The sequence below is a fragment of the Natrix helvetica genome, assembly GCF_964273705.1.
Source record: "Natrix helvetica genome assembly, chromosome: 4".
Classification (NCBI taxonomy): domain Eukaryota; kingdom Metazoa; phylum Chordata; class Lepidosauria; order Squamata; family Natricidae; genus Natrix; species Natrix helvetica.
Window position 1 is genome coordinate 67,853,356 of NC_138550.1, and position 22,487 is coordinate 67,875,842.

At 38.1% G+C, this 22,487-nt stretch overlaps 1 protein-coding gene across 11 annotated transcripts in view; it reads left to right on the plus strand.

Annotated features, from left to right (window-relative positions):
* Window positions 1-22,487, plus strand: part of LOC309390750 (protocadherin gamma-A4-like) — a 227,671-nt gene that overhangs the window by 46,288 nt on the left and 158,896 nt on the right. For 2 of the 11 annotated variants that reach the window (XM_081950442.1, XM_081950431.1), the window contains exon 1: window positions 19,338-21,707. The exons of 7 other annotated variants lie outside the window; for them this stretch is intronic. In XM_081950442.1, the coding sequence (XP_081806568.1) occupies window positions 19,407-21,707 (2,301 nt within the window). In that variant the 5' untranslated portion in view covers window positions 19,338-19,406. Of the gene's footprint in view, window positions 1-5,073; window positions 7,435-10,483; window positions 13,089-19,337; window positions 21,708-22,487 lie in introns of those variants that run through there. 2 more of the 11 variants (XM_081950427.1, XM_081950437.1) reach the window with 2 other exon arrangements.

The following is a 22,487-nucleotide window of genomic DNA, read 5'->3' on the forward strand; positions in this document are numbered from 1 at the left end:
ATTATTCTTGCGAAGATGTCCTGAATTATGCTAAAGGAAATATGCTAATTTCCTTATCACATAATGGTTTTAGGATTATGGCAATATCAAGAGATATGGTACTTTTCGGGTGGACATCAATGTTTGCCTGGTCAGTAATCAGTTCTCTATCTGAAAGTATTCAATTTTCAATCTCATGCATACTTATCTAATATTACATGTCAAGTGCTTAGATAAGGGTATATAATACTTTTGCTTTTTATCGCATGAAAATATTACTGAATCAAAGGAGATTCACCCGGTAATAATTTGTTTTTGCATTTATATTAAATGTTTCTCCATTATATAGGCAAACAACCAGTTCTAATTTTAAAAACCTTTCAATAATCTATATAGTCTGGTTTCTCTTCAGAACATATAAATATTTCACCTTTTATTAGGTTTAGGTTTTAGGTTTTATTAAATTTATAGACCGCCCCCTCTCCCCGTAGGGACTCGGGGCGGTGTACAGACCGTTCGTGTATAAAACAACAAAACATAACATAAAACATCAGACAAAACAACGCAAACATACCGTCTGTATATACAACCCAAACTAATTAAATAATTAAAAACAATTCTAAAACCAATTTAAAACCCCAAAATTTAAAATTTAAAAAGCCATCCAGGAAGGTCAGTAGTGGGTGTTCCCTGTAAATACAATTACAGTTACAATTAGGCCAGGCCAGCTAATCGAAACAGGTGGGTCTTGAGTTTCTTGCGGAAGGAGCGGAGATCCAAGGTGGTTCTAATATCGGGGGGGAGGTCGTTCCAGAGGGTTGGGCCCATCACAGAGAAGGCCCTATTCCTAGGCACCGCCCGCCCGCACTGCTTAGCGGAAGATACCCGGAGGAGTCCCTCTCTGTGAGAGCGGATTAGTCGCAGGGATGTGTGGGGTAGAATGCAATCCCGCAGGTAACTAGGTCCCGAGCCATGGAGCGCTTTAAAGATGACAATCAACACCTTGAAACGCACCCGAAAAGCCACAGGCAGCCAGTGCAGCTCACGCAGGAAAGGTATTACATGGGAGTACCTAGTACTCCCCATAATAACCCACGCGGCTGCATTCTGAACCAGCTGGAGCCTTTGGGGAGCCCCATGTAGAGAGCATTGCAGTAATCAAGACGGGAAGTCACCAGGGCATGAGTGACTGTGCGAAGGGCGTCCCGCTCTAGTAGGGGGCGCAATTGGCGCACCAGGCGAACCTGGTGGAACGCCCCCCTAGCCACGGCTGTATTGATGTCTATGTTAATTAATTTGATTTTGAGAAATCCCTATGTGCTCAAGCAGTACTTCTTTCTGGATATTTTTTGTTGCAAGTATCGTTTCCTTAGACCATATACTTGATATGGATAGTGAGTATACCACAGCATCTAAGAGAAGTAATTTATATGTGAATAAACTTCATTAAAGAACTACAGGTTAGATTAACTAGATTTTTAAAATTGTAGGTCCTGTTGATATTCCCTTGAAAAGTATGCCACTCATCCAAAGTTAATAAATGTGTAGCCATGAGATATAAAACAAGATTTATATGCCACCCAACTCACTGCCAAGCAATTCTGGATACTTAACACTGTCATAAATATACAAGCCAAGGAAAGGGCACCAACCATATTTCTGTATAATTGGTTCCACAATCAAACCACTGATACGGTTGAAAAGTTCCTTCTAAAATTCACTTGTAAACGGCTTTCTTAAAACTTGTTGCTGTGTGACAGAGAAAAGATCTTTACCTTCAGTTCTATTATATTCTTTCAAGGATTTGAAAAGTACTATTATTTTCCTTCTCATCTTAATTTGCATTCTTATAATTGTTGCTAATTACCTAAAGTCACAAAACCAGGCACTAAATATACAACTAAGGATAAACTTCTTTATTTCTCTTCATACTCTTTTGTTTTTTGTTGTCTTTTTGTTACCATTTGACACTTGTTTACTCACACAATTTTCAGAGATGATTGTAGAATGATTAGACTTTACACTTTGTGGGCATTTTGTAATTAAATGAATATGAAACATTGAATTCCACCAATAAGAACTTCTCTGGAATTCTCTTGTCTTCCTTTGTTTTCTTCTTCTCTCTATATAAAAATGGTTTGTGTGTGTGTTCCAGAATAACTCTGGAACGCCTCAAGCAATTTCAACCACACTTGGTATACAGATGACTTACTTTCTGGAGACAAAAAGTGCGGGGGTAAGACACCTCTAACACCTCTCAGGGTGTATGTTCTGTTAAGATGCACCCTGTTGTGCCTTTAAATGGCTTCTACTCAGTGGTGAAATTCAATTTTTTTTACTACTAGTTCTGCTTGGTGGGCGTGGCAAGGGAAGGATACTGCAAAATCTCCATTCCCACCCCACTCTGGGGCCAGCCAGAGGTGGCATTTGCCGGTTCTCCGAACGACTCAAAATTTCCTCTACCGGTTCTTCAGAATCTGTCAGAACCTGCTGGATTTCACCCTTGCTTCTACTGTACTGCCATAAAATAACTTCTACTGTACAGCGCAGTGGAGTTGTCATGGTTTCGGCTTCACAGTACTCCACAAGGGGGCTCCCTCTGGTAAGGGGGAAATCCAACATTAAAAATTACGTTTGATCCGGACATTTTCCTCCTATAGGTAAATACCAGTGCAATGCTGGGTTATTAGCTAGTTCTAAATAAATTTCAACAGCCAATAAATTCTCTTTTATCAGGTTGAATAACCACAGTCAATAAGAATAGTAAAAAATATTCAGCAGAGCACTAAAAGCATCAGTCAAAAGCCCAGGGGGCAGCATTTATCAAGCTAATCTTTGTTGAGCTTGGCTGATCCTCAAGAGCAAAGCAGTGTTAGATTAATATTTGGATGGAAGACTCCCAACATATTATAGAGCTGCAGGCTTTAGAGGGAAGATGAAAATATCCAGAAGGAGAAAACAGCAAGAAATTTTTGAAGTGTTTCCACAAAAACTACAAAAGAAGTATACATTTTTTATGACACTCTAGGCTGAGAAACTCTAGGCTGAGAAACAGGAAAAACCTATATTAGTTGAAAACAGGGCATTAAAAGTGTGGTCATTCAAGATTTTTAACAGATGGATTTACATTAGCATAATTACTCATTTTGTGAAATGGTGACAAAAAGACTTTAGTAGCATAATCCGTGAAGAATTAAATATTGGAACTCTTCAGAATAAAGAATGACAATTGGAAGGGACCTTGGTGGACTTCTAGTCCAACCCCCTGCTCGAGCATATCATTTCAGACAAGCCAAGGTGGGCCAGCATTTCTGAGCAGAGCTCCATGTATGACTTTTGGAAGACAAGTGACAAGGCAGTTTTCAAAAAGGAGGCATAGCCAGGCAAAACCAAATTAGATTTAAATTTGGTTGTCATAAAAATGAGTAGTTAATATTACTACTCTCCACACTATCATATTAAAAATGACAATTTAGCAATAACTTTTGAAAGGATTAAGTCTTTGTTGACCTGTATAAGCCCTAGCTTTAAATATTCTTCAAATGTGCTTTTCAATTTCAGTCTTCAGTAAATAATTCTTATCTTCCAGAAGAAGTGAATAAAATTTCTTGTACATCATTGTAACAATGTGTAGAAGAGAGTGAGGCCCTTAAGGGATCTCTTTGAAGAGTCTTTTTAAAAAATCAGAAGCATTTCTTAACAGTTCCAAAGCCTTGACTATCCTCCCAACTGTACCAGAATGCCAAAGGAAAAATTAGAAAAATAGAAAACTTCTGCATTTGACTGAGCATCCTTTATTTGAGGGCTGTACTTTTGTTTTGTTGAAAGTACGCAGAGAGGCCTGAGTCCTATATCATGATGCCAAACCCTTCTGGGAGCCATACTATATACTTTCAAAATATTTTTTTTTAAATCCTCACCCAGGGAATATACTGTATGTATCCCCAAAACATGTATGTTTATAAATAGATTTCTGAAGTCACACATATCCATTTACAGTATATATTTGAAGATTCAATTTTACAGAAATCATGCATTTATTGCCACAACAGTACCATGTTTTTTACTCAGCTCCAACTTTCTGGGTATTGAATGCTAATTACCAAATTGAAATCTGTAATGTGTGAAATCATTTTAAATCACATAAAAAGGACAGCATTTCCAGACACAGATATTTGTGTTATAAAATATCTCCCATTTATATATTAAAATGTAATATATCAGTGTCATTCAGCAGACAGGATAGCATATTCAGAATAATGTTTTCCTTTCTCTTTATAAATGGGTTTAATCTAGCATCACCACCAATTAATTTTGAATCCACATTTGATTCACAACTACCTTTCAGGAAATGATTTTAAACTGCAGAAACAAGGTTTAAACAGCTGGCCTATATTTTGGATTATATAACATTTTTTCCAGAACTCTTTTTCTAACTTCTTGTTCAGTGAAGATTTCTGGAGCATTCAGAAACCTGAAAACACTTTGCTTTTCTGTCATGTGAATCATGCTAATAAGAATCCTCCCAGTTACAGATGGCAGAAAACTTATCAATCATACAGGAAAAAATTGTGGAAGCTTTTTGCTTTCTGAAATTTTCTAGCAGATAGACAAATTATTGCTTCTAACACTGAAAAGTACAAAAGAAACATACTGTATGTTACTTAGCAATCTATACAAGCAATCCTTCTTAACCATACAAAATCATCAGCAAAATAGAAGCAAAATGAAGTTATTTCTTTAAGGTGCTTCTTGCAGTTCTGCATCTGAGACTCAGAGCGCCGCTGTTGGCCAACATAGTTCCCAGAAAGGAGCTGGAAATCTAATGGGGCTTCCTGCCTTCTGATTATCCAGTCACCGAGTGCAGAGCAGTCAAAGAGCAGGATTGAGGGACACTCACCGACCATGGCAGAGAAAAGAAAACCACTGCAGTGTAGATAAAACTCAGGAGAATCCCAGGAACCTCTTGATGCTTTCCTTCTAATGGGAATTTAAACTCCACAGCTTACTGGATTGCACAAAGCACTTTTTACCGCAGGTGAGATGGACGGCAGGAGCAAAGCTAAGAGCAGATCTGTAAAAAGGCAAGTACGTCTCCTCTTCTTATTGTCTTTCGTCTGCCAGACTGTCTCAGAGCACCTTCGCTATTCAATTCCAGAGGAAATGGGAAAGGGTTCCGTTGTGGGGAATCTTGCCAAGGATCTGAAACTGAGTATTGCAGAAGTGGGAAAACGCAACCTGCATATCCTTTCTTTAGGCAAAAAGCAATACTTCTCCATTAATGCTGAAAATGGGAATCTGTATGTAAAAGACAGGATTGACAGAGAGGAAATCTGTGGGGAAACTGCACTCTGCCCCATCAGTTTTGAAGTGGTGAGTGCAAACCCCATGGACATATTTTACATAACAGTAGAGATCCAGGATATTAATGACAATGCACCACATTTCTTAAATGGTGATATTAAGCTAGAGATAAGTGAATCCTCTTTACCAGGAGCCACGTTTCTTCTCGAACAAGCAGAAGATCCTGATATTGGAACAAATTCCCTCCAGGATTATCATCTAACACTTAACCAATATTTTATTCTTGATATTAGTAAACGTGACACAGCTAACAAATATGTAGAATTAGTACTGGAAAAACAGTTAGATCGAGAAAGTGAAAATGTCATTAGTTTGACACTTACTGCTCTTGATGGAGGAAACCCTGCAAAAACTGGAACAGCCAAAATATGGATCAAGATCATTGATGCTAATGACAACCCACCTGTCTTCAGTCAAAAAGTATACAAAATTAGGCTCAAAGAGAATGTGTCAAAAGGATCTACTGTAATACAAGTCAAAGCTACAGACAAAGACGATGGTTCCAATGGCCAGATCAACTATTGCTTTAGCAATATTGCTGATATTGCTCATCAAAAATTTGATTTACATCCAGAAAATGGACTTATAACAATTCAAGAAGAGCTAGACTTTGAGGAAACCTGGAAGTATACCATAGCAGTAGAAGCAAGGGATGGAGGTGGGTTAGTAGCACATTGTAATGTTGAAATAAAGCTATTAGACATAAATGACAATGCCCCAGAAGTGATTTTCGCTTCCTCTTCCAGAGAAATTCCTGAAAACTCTCCATTAGGAACATTAGTTGCCCTTATCAATATAAAGGATAAAGATTCGGGGGATAATGGGGAGGTCAACTGCCATTTACAGTATGCTTCCCCATTCAGAATAGTATCAGCAGCTAATAGCTACTATAAGCTGCTAACAGATGGTCCCTTAGATAGAGAAAGCACCCCAGCATACAATCTTACAATCACAGCCTCAGACAAAGGTATGCCCCCTCTTTCTACACAGAAAATCATCTCACTGGAGATTTTGGATATCAATGATAATGCCCCTACCTTTGAGAAATCCTTATACACTGTTTATGTGGCAGAGAACAATCCTGCTGGCTCCTCAATCTTCAGCATCAAAGCTGTGGACCCCGATCTTGGTGGCAACGCTAGGATCACCTACTCCATCCTCACTAGCAAAATAGAGGCACTACCTCTCCCATCTTACCTCTCCATTAACTCAGAAAGCGGCACCCTCTATTCTCAAAGGTCTTTTGACTATGAGCAACTCAGGGAATTTGAAGTACAGGTGAAGGCTGAAGATGGAGGCTCCCCACCTCTCAGCAGCAATGCCACATTGAAATTGTTCATCCAGGACCAAAATGACCAAAGCCCTCAAATTCTGTATCCCTCTCCAGGAGCAGAGGGCTCAGCCTCCTTTGAGATGGTGCCTCGCTCGGCAGACATGGGGTACCTGGTTACAAAGGTGGTGGCTGTTGATGCCGACTCTGGGCACAATGCCTGGCTCTCTTATCATTTACTGCAAGCTACTGAGCCAGGACTCTTCACAATTGGTGCCCACACGGGTGAGATCAGGACACTGCGGACATTTCTGGAAAGGGATGCTCTGAAACAGAAGCTAGTGGTCTTAGTGAAGGATAATGGGCAGCCCCCACTCTCTGCTACAGTCAGTCTCAATCTGATTTTTGCTGAAAACTTCCAAGAGGCACTGCCAGAAATAAATAACCAAACCATGGATTCAGAGCAACAGTCTGAGCTCCAATTCTATCTAGTGCTGGCCTTAACTTTGATCTCTTTTCTGTTCCTGTTGACTGTAACTCTAGTTATTATGATGAAACTCCGACAGTCGGGGAATCTGAAATTTCTTCCATGCTTTGCTCCCATTCCCCATTCAAGCAATGCCATTATATTCCCACCCAATTATGAGGAAGGGACTATTCCTTATTCTTATCAGCTCTGTTTATCATCTGAGTCCAAGATACATGAAATTACTTTTCCAGCACCCAAAGTTCAACCTGCAGAATATATTGCATGCAACCAAAATTCTGATGTTCTTCTGCCTACTAATGTCCTAAATTCTGAGATGGAGAAAATTGATTTGGTGAGTTTTCTTTTGAAGAGTAACAACTTAACATATCTTGTTAATGACATTGAAAATGTTAAAAGATTCTATAAAAGCTACCAGGTCCTTTGATTTCTGTGTAAAAATAAAGTTATCTACTTTATTGTATACAAGTAGTCCTTCACAACTGATCCCAGCAATTTCTAGAGAAAGTGTTTTGTGATTTTTTCTGCATTTTGTGACCTTTCTTGGCACACAGTTGGTAAGTGAATCACTGCAGTTGTCACCTTAGTAATGTTGTCAAGTGAATCTGGCTTCCCCATTGACTTTGGTCATCAGAAGGCTGCAAAGATTATTACATGGCCTTGGGGGATTACAGTTGTCTTATGAGTCAGTTGCCATATATCTTAATTTTGATCACATGACCATGCTCTAATGGGTATATGTGTGAAAAATGGTCATGTTACTTTTTTCAGTGCCATAAGTTCAAATAGTTCAAATAGTTCAAATAGTCACTAAATGTAATGTTGTAACACTAGAACTATCTCTAGTCCTCTCTATTTTACTCAGTGTTTCACTTTAAGAAAGATTTGTTTTATTTATTTATTAAATTTATATGCCACCCAACTCACTGACAAGCAATTCTGGGTACTTTACACTGTCATAAATGTGTTGTTTTATAAGTATGATTGAAGATAAGAATTGATTTTTTTTCATAGATCTTTATAGTGAAACGAAAGGAAATGAGAAAATGTGTATTATTTGTAACTGTTTTGAATGAAATTTAGTAGCAATAACCTCAAATATATATAATGAATGACTTTTTAATGATTCTTCAATAGCAGGTCTTGTAATTAATTACCATAATAGAGAGCATTTGAAGCACTCACAATGGTTCACTTTTTTTGACACACATGAACTGTCTCAATAATGGATGCCAATATTTCGTGTGAGACAATTTTACAAGATAAAGCTAATATGAAATCCCATTTTCTTTCCTATTGTGACTATAATTCATCTAAATTCATTTTCTATGTATTTATTTTAATAAATTAAACTAATTTAGTTTTCATTATAAAGTAATACTTGCCGAGCACAGGAAAAACTTTCATACAAATAGATATACTAATAATCCACATATGCCATATTAAATGTTTGTGCCTTACTTTTGAAAGAGATAATAAAAAGCTTTTTAAAAGATTCATTGCTTTTTTTTCTTCTCAACATATTCATGCTGTTGATTAATTTAACTTCTAAATTACTTTCTTAGAAGTATAAAAGTAAAAAAAAGTCTAGTTAAGGAACACTTCCTCATTTTCTCTTTTGATTTGACAACAATTATTTTTTTAAAAAAGAAGAACCATTATCACATTGTCACAGTCTCAATAAAGAAGAGAATGGTGGAATTTATTTCTGACATCAGGGTTTTGCAAAAATATTAATTGTAACATAACATTTGCAACTAGGCTGATTGCTGCAGTTGTGGGCTTCCGCATTTAAAAAAATGGAGGACAATTTTAGTATACTATATATAAAACCCAGTATTTTACCAGTGAAAAGATTTTTGTGTCAGATGCTGCTTCTGCTTGATACAAAGTGAAGAGCTCGGTCAAACAATAAAGCCATTTCATGGATTTCAAAGGGCAGAAAATTACATTCCAAACAGAAGAAAGGACAATAAAGTATGATTTATAATCTCATGCATGTCAAAGGTACCTGGAAAAATTAACTCATTAATTTATATGCTCTGATGTAAATAAAACGAATCAGCATGGAATTAGGCACATACAGAGGTCTCAAAAATACATTTCTTGGTAACTTTAAAATGGCTCAAAATATTCTCATTTGAAATAATATATACAATACTTACTAATACTTATTAATTCATTGTGTTTACCACTGACAGAAAGCTTAATTATAAATATAAATGTGTACAAATATTCACAATAATAATGGCAACAATAACATTAATGAAAGGATATCTGTTTACAAAACAAGGTTTTGCTAGCATATTGATTATATACAGATTAAATGATAAAAGAAAAAATGACATAATAGAAGTTAGAAAAAAACATTACTAGAAGTATTAGAGAAATGAAAGGATGTAAAAGAGACTTTAAAACAATTACTTTTTCAAATCCTGGGTGGTTTCATTAATGAAAACTGTTCTAATATTATATTGCTTGCCATTGTAGTCAGGAATGTGGTTACATATTTTAAATTGACTTTCCAGATCTGTCAGCAATTGTTACAGGCAGACCATACAGATTATTTGGAAAGTTACATTATTGTTAAGAACATTTTCCTAACGCTTAAAATGAACCAGTATTTTTAAAGTGATTGGAATACATCTTCTTTCACTCATGCTCCTCGTGTTCCTTCTTCCTCTTGTTTGTAAAACTATTGTCTATGTAAAATAAAAGAAATAGAAAATTGACATAGTAGTTTTCCGCTGGTGCCATGGTATGTTTCAGGATAAACTAAATTCTGAGATCAAACACATTGAACCTATTTTTAGATATACAGAACCTATAGACTGTGTTAATTATAGGGGCAGTAAATATCAAAGCAACAGAGTAAAAATGCAGTAAGAACTTTAAGATATATATTTAAGTATCATTGTCAACCCATTTATTGAGTCTAACTTGTATGCCATGGGGTAGGTAAGAGTATTAAGATGCATAAAACTCTTAATCTTCAATTATGTTCTCGTTTTCTGGAAGCCAGACCTACTGGAGGGAATTGTAAGTTAACAAGTTTTAACATTGCACTGTATACCATGACATTAAGACTAGAGCTCAGTGAATAAAAGTTCATTGAAAGGGCTATGTTATAATTGAAGCGTGAAGAAGAGAGAAAAAACAAAAACTACAAGGCCAACTCTTACAAAACTCTGTTGCAGTTTTCAGTTAACATAACATTTATGAACACCCCAAAAACGGGTCATTTATGAAGACCCCAAAAACTGGTAACATCCAAGCACTTTTTTTATATTCGCCACTATTTTTTATTACTTGTGGAATAGAATCCTTTGCAGTTTCCCGTCTGACCTCACGGTGCCGCTGTTAGCCAACGGGGATGCCGAAGAGAATGGAGAAGAGCTGCTTGTTATACAGATGCATCCCAAAGGAGGATTCCGGCATTTCGTTAAAAGACAGGAGTTAAAAAGACAAAGCAGTCTTGCGAAACGGGAAGACACTAAGAAGAAACGAGAGTGTTTTCTATTCTGCATTCCGCTGAGATTTTGAGGCAGTCACTTTATCGCCGAGGAGATGGAACGAGGGCAAGGAGGGAATGGCAGAGCAATCCGAAGGCAAGTACTATCGCTCTTAGTCTTGTCGCTTTCCTACCGGGCCGTCTCCGAACAGATTCATTATTCGATCCCCGAGGAGATGTCAAAAGGTTCTATAGTGGGGAATTTTGCAAAGGATCTAGGACTGAGTTTCAAAGGACTGGCAAATCGCAAAATGCATGTCATCTCTCTGGACGAGGTGCAGTATTTCATAATCAGTGCTGAAAATGGAAACCTTTGTGTGAATGACAGGATAGATAGGGAAGAAATATGTGGCCAAATCCCACGATGTGTTCTTAATCTTAAAGTGGTTATTGAAAATCCGTTAAATATTTACCATCTAAAAATAGAGATACAAGACATTAATGATAATTCTCCACAGTTTCTCAGTAGCATAATCCAGTTGGAGATAATTGAAACAACACAAATAGGCACCAGATTCCTTCTTGGGAATGCCAAAGATCCAGACATTGGCACAAATGCTTTACAGAATTATCATCTTAGCACCAATCCTTACTTTACTTTGGATGTGAAAGAGAGTCAAGATGGAAATAAATTTGCAGATTTAGTACTGCAGAAACCACTTGATCGCGAGAGTGAACCAACAGTTCAGCTAACACTTACTGTGCTAGATGGCGGGAAACCCAGAAAAACTGGAACAGCCCAAATATGGATCAATGTTACCGATGCCAATGATAATCAACCTATATTTACCCAAGAAATCTACACTGTCAATCTGAGGGAAAACTTACCAGTTGGGTTCCTGGTGCTGCAACTTGTAGCTTCAGATAAAGATGAAGGCTCAAATGCAGAAATCAGATATTATTTCAGCAATATACCGCTGAGTGCAAATAAGAAGTTCAGCCTAGATTCAACCAGTGGAATGATTTTCCTTGTGGAACCATTGGACTTTGAGGAAAGCTCAGAATATGTGATGACTGTAGCAGCAAAAGATGGAGGTGGATCAATGACCCATTGTAAAGTAGAAATAAAGGTCCTTGATGAGAATGATAATGTGCCAGAAATGATGTTTGCATCCATTTTTAATCCAATTCTGGAAGATTCTGAGACTGAAACAGTTATTGCTCTAATTAAAACAAATGACAAAGATATGGACAATAATGGAAAGGTCATTTGTTTTTTAGAAAATGACTTGCCATTCAAGATTCTTCCATCATCTGATAACTACTATACTCTCTTGACAGATAAACCTTTGGACAGGGAAAAAGCATCTCAGTATAATATTACAATCATAGCCACTGACAAAGGAACTCCTCCATTGACCACCCACAAAACCATCTTGCTGCAGATCTCTGATATCAATGACAATGCTCCTGCTTTTGAAAAAGCTTCCTACAGCATCTATGTGCCCGAGAATAATCCTTCTGGTGCCTCCATCTTCCAGATTCAAGCCTTTGATCCAGATGTGGATCAAAACTCACACATCACATATTCAATCCTCACCAGCAACATTGAAGAACTTCCCATCTCCTCCTATATCTCCATTCACTCTGGGAACGGCATCATCTACGCCCAGCGATCCTTTGACTATGAGCAGTTCAGGGAATTCCAACTGCAGGTGAAGGCCCAAGATGGCGGGAGTCCCCCTCTCAGCAGCAACGTCACAGTCAAGGTGTTTATTCTGGATCGGAATGACAACAGCCCCCAAATCCTGTCCCCTTCACCAGACTCCAAGGACTCTGCCCTCTTTGAGATGGTCCCTCGTTCAGCCGAGGCAGATTATCTGGTAACAAAGGTGGTGGCTGTGGATGCTGATTCTGGACACAATGCCTGGCTCTCCTATCAGCTGATTCAAGCCACAGAGCTGGCCCTCTTCACTGTTGGCTCCCATACGGGTGAGATCAGAACAGCAAGAACCTTTTTGGAAAGAGATGCTGTGAAACAGAGACTGGTCCTTCTGGTGAAGGATAATGGACAACCGACTCTCTCGGCCTCTGTCACTCTGAACCTGGTGTTTGCAGAGAACTTCCAAGAGGCCCTTCCAGAGATGAAAAACCAGATGAAGAGTTCAGAGGATCAGTCGGACTTGCAGTTCTATTTGGTGGTAGCCTTAGCTGTGATGTCATTTTTATTCTTCTTGTCAGTCATTCTGGCCATTGCCATCAAACTCAGGCAGTCCGGAGATTCCAGTTTCTTACCATGTTTTGCTCCCATTTCCCATTCCACAGCTGGGGTCATATTTCCACCCAATTTTCAGGATGGGACTTTGCCTTATTCCTACAAGCTTTGCCACTCCTCAGAATCCAGAAAGAATGAATTTACCTTCCAGGCACCAAACATTCATGTTGCAGAGAATGTACTTAGTAGTGAAAAAACTGAGGTGCCTCTTTCAAGCAATGGAGGAAAAACATTACAACCCGAGATGGAGAATTATGAGAAGGTAAATATTTAACTGCAAATTCTATAACAGAACCCCTTAAAACACAGCAGACTCCTAGACATGTTTTCTCCAAAGTAGATTGCATTCTATTTTACTTTTCTAACATCTAAAATTGTATTTCTTTACAACATTTCACTGCTTTCTCAGAAAATGGTCCAACTAAGTGCAATATCAAGGTAAGCTTCTTTTTTAAGAAGTTCCATATAGTTTTAACAAAGGATCAGTTATCATATTATTTTTATTAAAGAAATTCTTGTGTCTAAGTGGTTAGTGTATGCATGAAGTTAAGTAGCTTAATCTGACCCTTGATATATTTAAATAAATTGTAGGTGTTTAAATCAGTTTCAACATATTCTGTGGCAGCATTTGAATGCCTGCACAAAGTACTGATATTGTTTTGAGGGATACATACAAAAATTGGGGCGAGGGGTATCATAATGCTTTTAGGACTATGTTGATACATATTACTTCAAGGTTTGACTACCAATTTTTGAGTCCAAGTGTTTATTTAATTTAGATAAATAAAAAATGTCTTGTATTTGACTGTCTCAAAATATTTGTTAAAACAAAGAGATAACCCAGGTAATGCAGTACTTTTGCATTTATGTTAGACTTTCTTTCATTATATAAAAAAACCCTTCTCACCCCTATGGGTGGTATGTGTCTTCCTCAATCTCAGGATCCCTACCAGAGTCCTGGGAGTTTGAAAGTTTTGCACAGTATCTTAGACGTTTGTAACATTGGACTCTAACATTGGACATAGAGCTCTGATGGTGTTCCTGGGATCTGTTGGAGCCAATCTCTCAGCTTATGAGTCATAGCCTAAAATGTTCCTAGCTTCATTAGGACCACTTTGCCTTTACTTTCCACATCCTCTCCAGTTTTTCCTACCTTTCCTGGTAGTTCTCCGACTTCTCATATTTCTTCTTCATGATGTTGCTGTCACTTAGCACTGCTATTTTTACTGTATTTTACTTTTACTGCTGTCTTCTGCTTCTTGTTTACTACCATAATGGTTGATTGACAAGTAGCGGCCTGTCTGTCTGGATCTGAAAGTCCCACAGGGTCTCACCTGTCTTATTCTCCATGATTTTCTGTGGGATCTCCCATCTGAACTTGGGAAGATCTAATCCACATACTGTGCATATTCCTGTACACAATCCCAAATTATGCTATCCAATGCATGCTATTCCTGCACTACATAGAGGCAATTGTAAGATCTCATCAAATTCTGCTTTCTACATGTATTTCATTATAAGTGCCATTACCTTACTCTGGTAGCCTGGATACGGCCATTTAAAGAAGTGTCTTATATTTTTTTATATGTAAATTTTAGATATATTTTAAAAATCACAGTTGAATAAAAACAGTTTCTAATGATAGCTGTGCTGATATTCCATTTAAAAGTGCAGTGATCATACAGAGTTAAAAGATCGGTAGTCGTGAGTTTTATGATTATAGAATTTTTATGGGCTTTATGATTATGATCACAAGCTTCATGATTATAGAATTAAAAAAACTCAGAATTGGTCAAGATCCAAGTCCAAGTCCATAGAAACATAGATTCAGAAAATTTTGGCTACCATTCATGATCTCTGTTGAATTCAAGAGTCCAAATTAAAAATTTCTAGGAAGATTACAATCTAGTTTTGCCTCTTAGCATATCCAAGAAAGGAGAGTTGATTACATTTGTAGGCAGATGGATCCACTGTCAAATCATTGTTAGTGTCAGAAAATGCTTTGTAACATTTAGAACCTGCCTTCTTAAAATTTAAATCCATTATTGTATGTCTTACATTTCTACATTTTCTCTATTTCTACATTTTTCTTTGTTGTATCATTGGGGTGCTTAAGAAGTACTCACTATTCTTCACTATTTTTTCTGTTCTTATATTAACAATCTCATAATTATTTTGATTGCCAAGAGTCACAAAATTGAACACTAAAACAAATAATTATTTTCCCCAGCCTAAACGTGCCTAATCTCTTGGATATCTCTTCATATTTATATTTGCCTGATCATCCTTTTACTTAAATCTATTTTCATCTAAATCTTTTTTAATGTGGGTACTCACAAATGATGCTATAATGATGGGGTCAGAATAATGGAAAATAAATTTAAATTTCCCATTATTTAAAATTCCATTTCCTTCCTGCAGCTAAATTGCATTCACCATTTTGCAATTGGTTCACACTACTGATTCATGCAATTTGGAATTAAATGCTGAAGAGAACAGTTAAGAGAACTAGCAGTGACGTGCAGTCAGGTGAGGCAAGTGAGGCATAGCCTCACCACTCTCATCATGAAAAAAAAAAGTAAAAGGAAAAAGCTGAGCTAGTTGCTGCCTCACTGTGGATGACTCTGCTTAACCTCACTGGTGCTCTCCCTCCCCAAGTGTAGTGACTTCCTCCCCAGGCCCCCATTCATTTCTCTCTCTCACACACACAGCTGGATAAAACTATATAAAAATCTAGCCCAGCTTCACTGATTACAAGTTTGAAAAGGCAACATGGCTCCACCTGCAATCAAACTACACTTGGGGAGGGAGAGCACAAGCGAGCACTGAGGAAACCACAGGAGGAGGCAGGAAGCCAGGCAAAGAGCCATGCTGTAGTACACACACTTCCCCCCAGCCTCTTTCTTTTGGAAGGCTCGGCTTGGCTCCCCTCCGGCTTCTCTGCCTCTCCTCTCACCCCAGCCTGCCAGCAGGAGGTGGTGGGTGGGCTTTATTGTGTTCCAGGCATTTCCCACCCAGACAGCAGGCTGCATTTGCAATGGTGGAGGTGTTTGGGAAAGGCAGCAGGGGAATGGGGGGGGGGATTGCAGAGGAGCTGCTTTCAAGCCACTGGAAAAGATATCCAATCCAACTTTTGTGGGGGGGGGGTTGTTTGAGAGTGAGTGAGGGAAGGGGTAGGAGAGATAGTCCAATCCAACTTCTGTGTGTGTGTGTGTGTGTGTGTGTGTGTGTGTGTGTGTGTTTGAGAGAGGGGGAGGAAGGGAGAGAGGGAGGAAGGAGGGGAAGGAAAAGAAAAAGAAAAAGAAAGAAGGAGCAAAGGAGAAAAACAAATGCTGTCACTTTAAATTGGAACTGAGCATGCCTGGCTGTGGAATTCTGGGAGTTGAAGTCCACAAGTCTAAAAATATTTGAAACCCAGCACTGTGTCAGTGCCTCCCCAGTCATAAACCTCACCGCATGTCACTGAGAACTAGGTATGTCTATCTAAAAAGAGAAGGGTTAGGGGTGACATGTTAGCTGTCTTCCAGTACTTGAGGGGTTGTCAGAGAGAAGAGGGGGTCAATTTATTTGCTATAGCTCTTGAGGGCAGGACAAGAAGCAATGGGTGGAAGTTTGTTAAATAGAAATCCAACTGGGAACTGAGAAGAATAAGTGGGAACAATTAATCAATACAATTTGCCTGACAGAGTTGGAGGTTTTCAAGAATAGATTGGGCAACTACCGTATTTTTGGAGTATAAGACGCACCGGAGTATAAGACGCACCAAGGTTTTGAAGAGGCAAATTTTTTTAAAAAAGTTTTTGCATTTTGCAAACCTCGCAAAAATGGTCTGTTTTTTGCGAAAACGGGCCCATTATTTCTTTTTTAAAAAGGCATGAATAGCTTATAGGAGGCTTGTAAAGTGCTCCTGGGGGTGGGCAAAAATAAGCAAAGAACGGCCCATTTTTCATGAAAATGGACCCATTTTTGTCAAAAAAAAGGGCATGGATAGCCTTTAGGAGGCTTATAGAGTACTCCTGGGGGCTGGGGGGGGGAAATTAAGCAAAAAACAACTCATTCTTTGCTCATTTCTGCTCTCCCCGGCCCCCAGGAGCTCCCTGAAAGCCTCCTAAAAGCTATGCACGGCCATTTTGGTGAAGGGGGCAGGGTTTCAGGAGGCAAAAACTGCTGTATTCAGTGTATAAGATGCAACCAGATTTTCAGCCTCTTTTTGAGGGAAAAAGGTGCATCTTATACTCCGAAAAATATGGTATTTATTCAGAATGGTATAAGGTCTGGGTAGGAGGGTGGACTAGAAGATCTTGAGGATCCGTTCCAGCCCTATGATTTTATGTTAGTTGGATATTATGTTATGTTACTTTATGCGATAGGTATAGAATGAAAATTCAGATGTTTATACACGCATTCCTTGTCCATATTGTACTATAACTAAATACTGTATTTTTTGGAGTATAAGACACACCGGAGTATAAGATGCACCAAGGTTTTGAAGAGGCAAATTTTTTAAAAAAGTTTTTGCACTCTGCAGACCTCCCCAAAAGGGCCCATTTTTCATGAAAACGGGCCCATTTTTTGTCAAAAGGCATGCATAGCATTTAGGAGGCTTATAGAATGCTCCTGGGGGCTGGGGGGCAAAATTGAGCAAAAACCGGCTAGTTTCTCGCTCATTTCTGCCCTCCCCAGCCCCCAGGAGCATTCTGCAAGGCTATGCACCGCCATTTTAGTGAAGGGGCGGGGTTTCGGGAGGCAAAAAATGCTGTATTCAGTGTATAAGAAGCACCCAGATTTTCAGCCTCTTTTTTGAGGGAAAAGGTGTGTCTTATACTTTGAAAAATATGGTAATTCCAGGAACTTAATACAGTATTCCACCCATGAGAATCTTACATTAATAGCTGACAAAGCTGCAATAGGATATTAAAAGACTTATTATGCAAAATTTCTCCTAATTCACATGGCATTTACACTACCATAAACATCCTTTCTAAAGTTGAGACAAAAAGATTTTTGTAGCATGACCTATGAAGAATTAAATATTAGAATCCCATCTCTTCAATCCAAGGTGTGCTAGCATTTCTGAACCAAGCTTCATATATAGCCTTTGGAAGGTGGTTTACGAGGCAAATTTCAAACAGGAAGCAGTTCTAGGACAAAATTAAATTGTTTCTTATAAAAATTAAATAATGGTAATTAGATACAGTTAGCACAATTATTCTCCATATTTTTCTCTCATATTAAAGACTGCAATTTATCAATAACTTTTGAAAATATTAAGTCTCTGTTCCCTATGACCCATTTTAAAGTATACTGCATTTTCTTATCAACTTTTCAGCAGTCATCTTTAACTGTAATTATTGTTATTATATTAATAATAATTATTATATTTTTATACCATATTCCAGCAACTCTGGGCAGGGGATCATTAAAAAAATCCTCTCAGTATGCTTATTACTTAACTACAACCTCTGTGTATTGTATACTTATAACCAGTTTATAAAGTATGAAATCATTATAGACCATATAAAAGGCACTTAATTTCCATATTTCTGTTATTTTTCAGTTCCACTTTAAGAGCAAAATGCCATTCAAGAGGATTGTTTCCTGTTTCAGAACAATCTTCTTCCTGAAAAGTGCCTATTATCTGCCACTATCAATACACAATATTGCCTCTTTATTTAGTTTGCAACTACCTTTTAAGGAATGACTTTCAACTGCTTCAATCTGACCAGTGATTGATTGATTGATTGACTGACTGACTGATTGATTGATTTAGTTTCAATGCCACCCATCTTATTAACCAAGTGACTCAGTATATCTTATATCACAATGTGGGTTTGGACTGTATTTCAACCCCTTTTCTAACTTGTTCCTCCCTTTCTGCAACATTTAAAAACTTGAAAACACTTTGCTTTTCTGTTACATGGAACCTACTAATAAAAGGGTCTTCCAGTTACGGATTGAAAAAAAGTTACAAGTATTACTAAAAAGAATTGTGCAATTTTGTTATTTCTGAAATTTTCTATCACATAGACAAATTATTGCTTCTAATACTGAAAAGTACAAGAGAAACATACTGTATGTTACTTAGCAATCTATACAAGCAATCCTTCCTAACCATACAAAATCATCAGCAAAATAGAAACAAAATGAAGTTATTTCTTTAAGGTGCTTCTTGCAGTTCTGCATCTGAGACTCAGAGCGCCGCTGTTGGCCAACATAGTTCCCAGAAAGGAGCTGGAAATCTAATGGGGCTTCCTGCCTTCTGACTATCCAGTCACCGAGTGCAGAGCAGTCAAAGAGCAGGATTGAGGGACACTCACCGACCATGGCAGAGAAAAGAAAACCACTGCAATGTAGATAAAACTCAGGAGAATCCCAGGAACCTCTTGATGCTTTCTTTCTAATGGAAATTTAAACTCCTCAGCTTACTGGATTGCACAAAGCACTTTTCACCGCAGGTGAGATGGATGGCAGGAGCCAAGCTAAGAACAGATCTGTAAAAAGGCAAGTACGTCTCCTCTTCTTATTGTCTTTCGTCTGCCAGACTGTCTCAGAGCACCTTCGCTATTCAATTCCAGAGGAAATGGGAAAGGGTTCCGTTGTGGGGAATCTTGCCAAGGATCTGAAACTGAGTATTGCAGAAGTGGGAAAACGCAACCTGCATATCCTTTCTTTAGGCAAAAAGCAATACTTCTCCATTAATGCTGAAAATGGGAATCTGTATGTAAAAGACAGGATTGACAGAGAGGAAATCTGTGGGGAAACTGCACTCTGCCCCATCAGTTTTGAAGTGGTGAGTGCAAACCCCATGGACATATTTTACATAACAGTAGAGATCCAGGATATTAATGACAATGCACCACATTTCTTAAATGGTGATATTAAGCTAGAGATAAGTGAATCCTCTTTACCAGGAGCCACGTTTCTTCTCGAACAAGCAGAAGATCCTGATATTGGAACAAATTCCCTCCAGGATTATCATCTAAGTATTAATGGGAATTTCATACTTGAATTTAGACTGGTGGAAAATAGAAAACAATATCCAAAATTAGTGCTAAAGAAACAGTTAGATCGTGAAAATGAAAGCTGTATTAATTTAACACTTACTTCTGTTGATGGTGGTAATCCAACAAAGCATGGAACAGCCAAAATATGGATCAGAGTCATTGATGCCAATGATAATGCACCCATCTTCAGTCAAGAACTTTATATGGTCAGCCTCAAAGAGAATGCACCAAAAGGATCTACTGTAATACAGGTGGAAGCCACAGACAAAGACGAAGGTTCCAATGGCCAAATCAACTATTTCTATAGAAATATTGCTGATAATGCTCATCGGAAATTTGACTTGGATTCCAAGCAGGGATTTATTTCAATTCACGAAGAGCTAGATTTTGAGGAAACAGAGAAATATGCCATAGCAGTGGAAGCAAGGGATGGAGGTGGGTTAGTAGCACACTGTAATGTTGAAATAAAGCTCTTAGACATAAATGACAATGCCCCAGAATTGATTCTTGCCTCCTTATCCAGGGAAATACCTGAAAATTCTGCATTAGAAACATTGGTAGCCCTCATCAATATAAATGATAGAGATTCAGGGAATAATGGGAAGATTAATTGCCATTTACAGAATGCTTCCCCATTCAAAATAGTACCAGCAGCTAATAACTACTATAAGCTGTTAACAGATGGTCCCCTAGACAGAGAAAGCACCCCAGTGTACAATCTTACAATCACAGCCACAGACAAAGGTATGCCCCCTCTTTCTACACAGAAAACCATTTCACTGGAGATTTTGGATATCAATGATAATGCCCCTACCTTTGAGAAATCCTTATACACTGTATATGTGGCAGAGAACAATCCTGCTAGCTCCTCAATCTTCAGCATCAAAGCTGTGGACCCCGATCTTGGTGGCAACGCTAGGATCACCTACTCCATCCTCACTAGCAAAATAGAGGCACTACCTCTCCCATCTTACCTCTCCATTAACTCAGAAAGTGGCACCCTCTATTCTCAAAGGTCTTTTGACTATGAGCAACTCAGGGAGTTTGAAGTACAGGTGAAGGCTGAAGATGGAGGCTCCCCACCTCTCAGCAGCAATACCACATTGAAATTGTTCATCCAGGACCAAAATGACCAAAGCCCTCAAATTCTGTATCCCTCTCCAGGAGCAGAGGGCTCAGCCTCCTTTGAGATGGTGCCTCGCTCGGCAGACATGGGGTACCTGGTTACAAAGGTGGTGGCTGTTGATGCCGACTCTGGGCACAATGCCTGGCTCTCTTATCATTTACTGCAAGCTACTGAGCCAGGACTCTTCACAATTGGTGCCCACACGGGTGAGATCAGGACACTGCGGACATTTCTGGAAAGGGATGCTCTGAAACAGAAGCTAGTGGTCTTAGTGAAGGATAATGGGCAGCCCCCGCTCTCTGCTACAGTCAGTCTCAATCTGATTTTTGCTGAAAACTTCCAAGAGGCACTGCCAGAAATAAATAACCAAACCATGGATTCAGAGCAACAGTCTGAGCTCCAATTCTATCTAGTGCTGGCCTTAACTTTGATCTCCTTTCTGTTCCTCTTGACTGTAACTCTAGTTATTATGATGAAACTCCGACAGTCGGGGAATCTGAAATTTCTTCCATGCTTTGCTCCTATTCCCCATTCAAGCAATGCCATTATATTCCCACCCAATTATGAGGAAGGGACTATTCCTTATTCCTATCAGCTCTGTTTATCATCCGAGTCCAAGATACATGAAATTACTTTTCCAGCACCCAAAGTTCAACCTGCAGAATATATTTCATGCAACCAAAACTATGATGTGCTTTTGGCAAGCAATGGAGGCAATATCCCAAATTCTGAGATGGATAAAACTAATTTGGTGAGTTCCTTTTATTAGTACTGACTTTGTAATCTACCTATTCTTTAAAAGATTGTGAATAAACGTTGGATTCTATAATTTTGTATATACTTTCTACTTTACCTATTGTTTGTTCATTGGTTTATTGTACTCAGGAAACCTCTACAGTTGCAATAGTTTCTAGCATATCTTTCATTAATCAGTGTTATTTCAGAATTAGACTTTGGCGCAAACATGGTCTCCTTCCAATTGAAAATATATTATTTGCTAGTTTTGAGGGTTTTTTCATAGAAGTTTCAAATTTAGTGATTTTAACACATTATATAGAAATATATATAATATTTCCCCCCTTACTAATTTCACCTCTATTCTATATCATTAACACAAATCTTATATTCGTAGGTGTTCTATTTCCATCCTTCATCTTTTGTCCATTTTAGTATTTCAATTCTTACTAATTTTTTGTGTGTGCATATTTTCCAAACTCCTCTTTTAGGGCTTTGTATTAATTACATTAGTCATACTCACATCATTATAATAACATCATAAATATTACAATTAAAGTTGTTAACATTATATTTGCTCCACCATGTATATAATCCCTCATCATTTAATTTTTCAATATGTTATTACACAATACTAATAGCCATAGTAACCTTAATACTGTCAAAGAGTATATAGTACAATCATCTTTCAACTTCTAATCCTTTCCTCTACATACTAATTTTAAAACATATAAGAATATACCTAATAATATTATCTCTCTTCCTAATTGCTGAATCTATTCTAAGTCCTGATAGC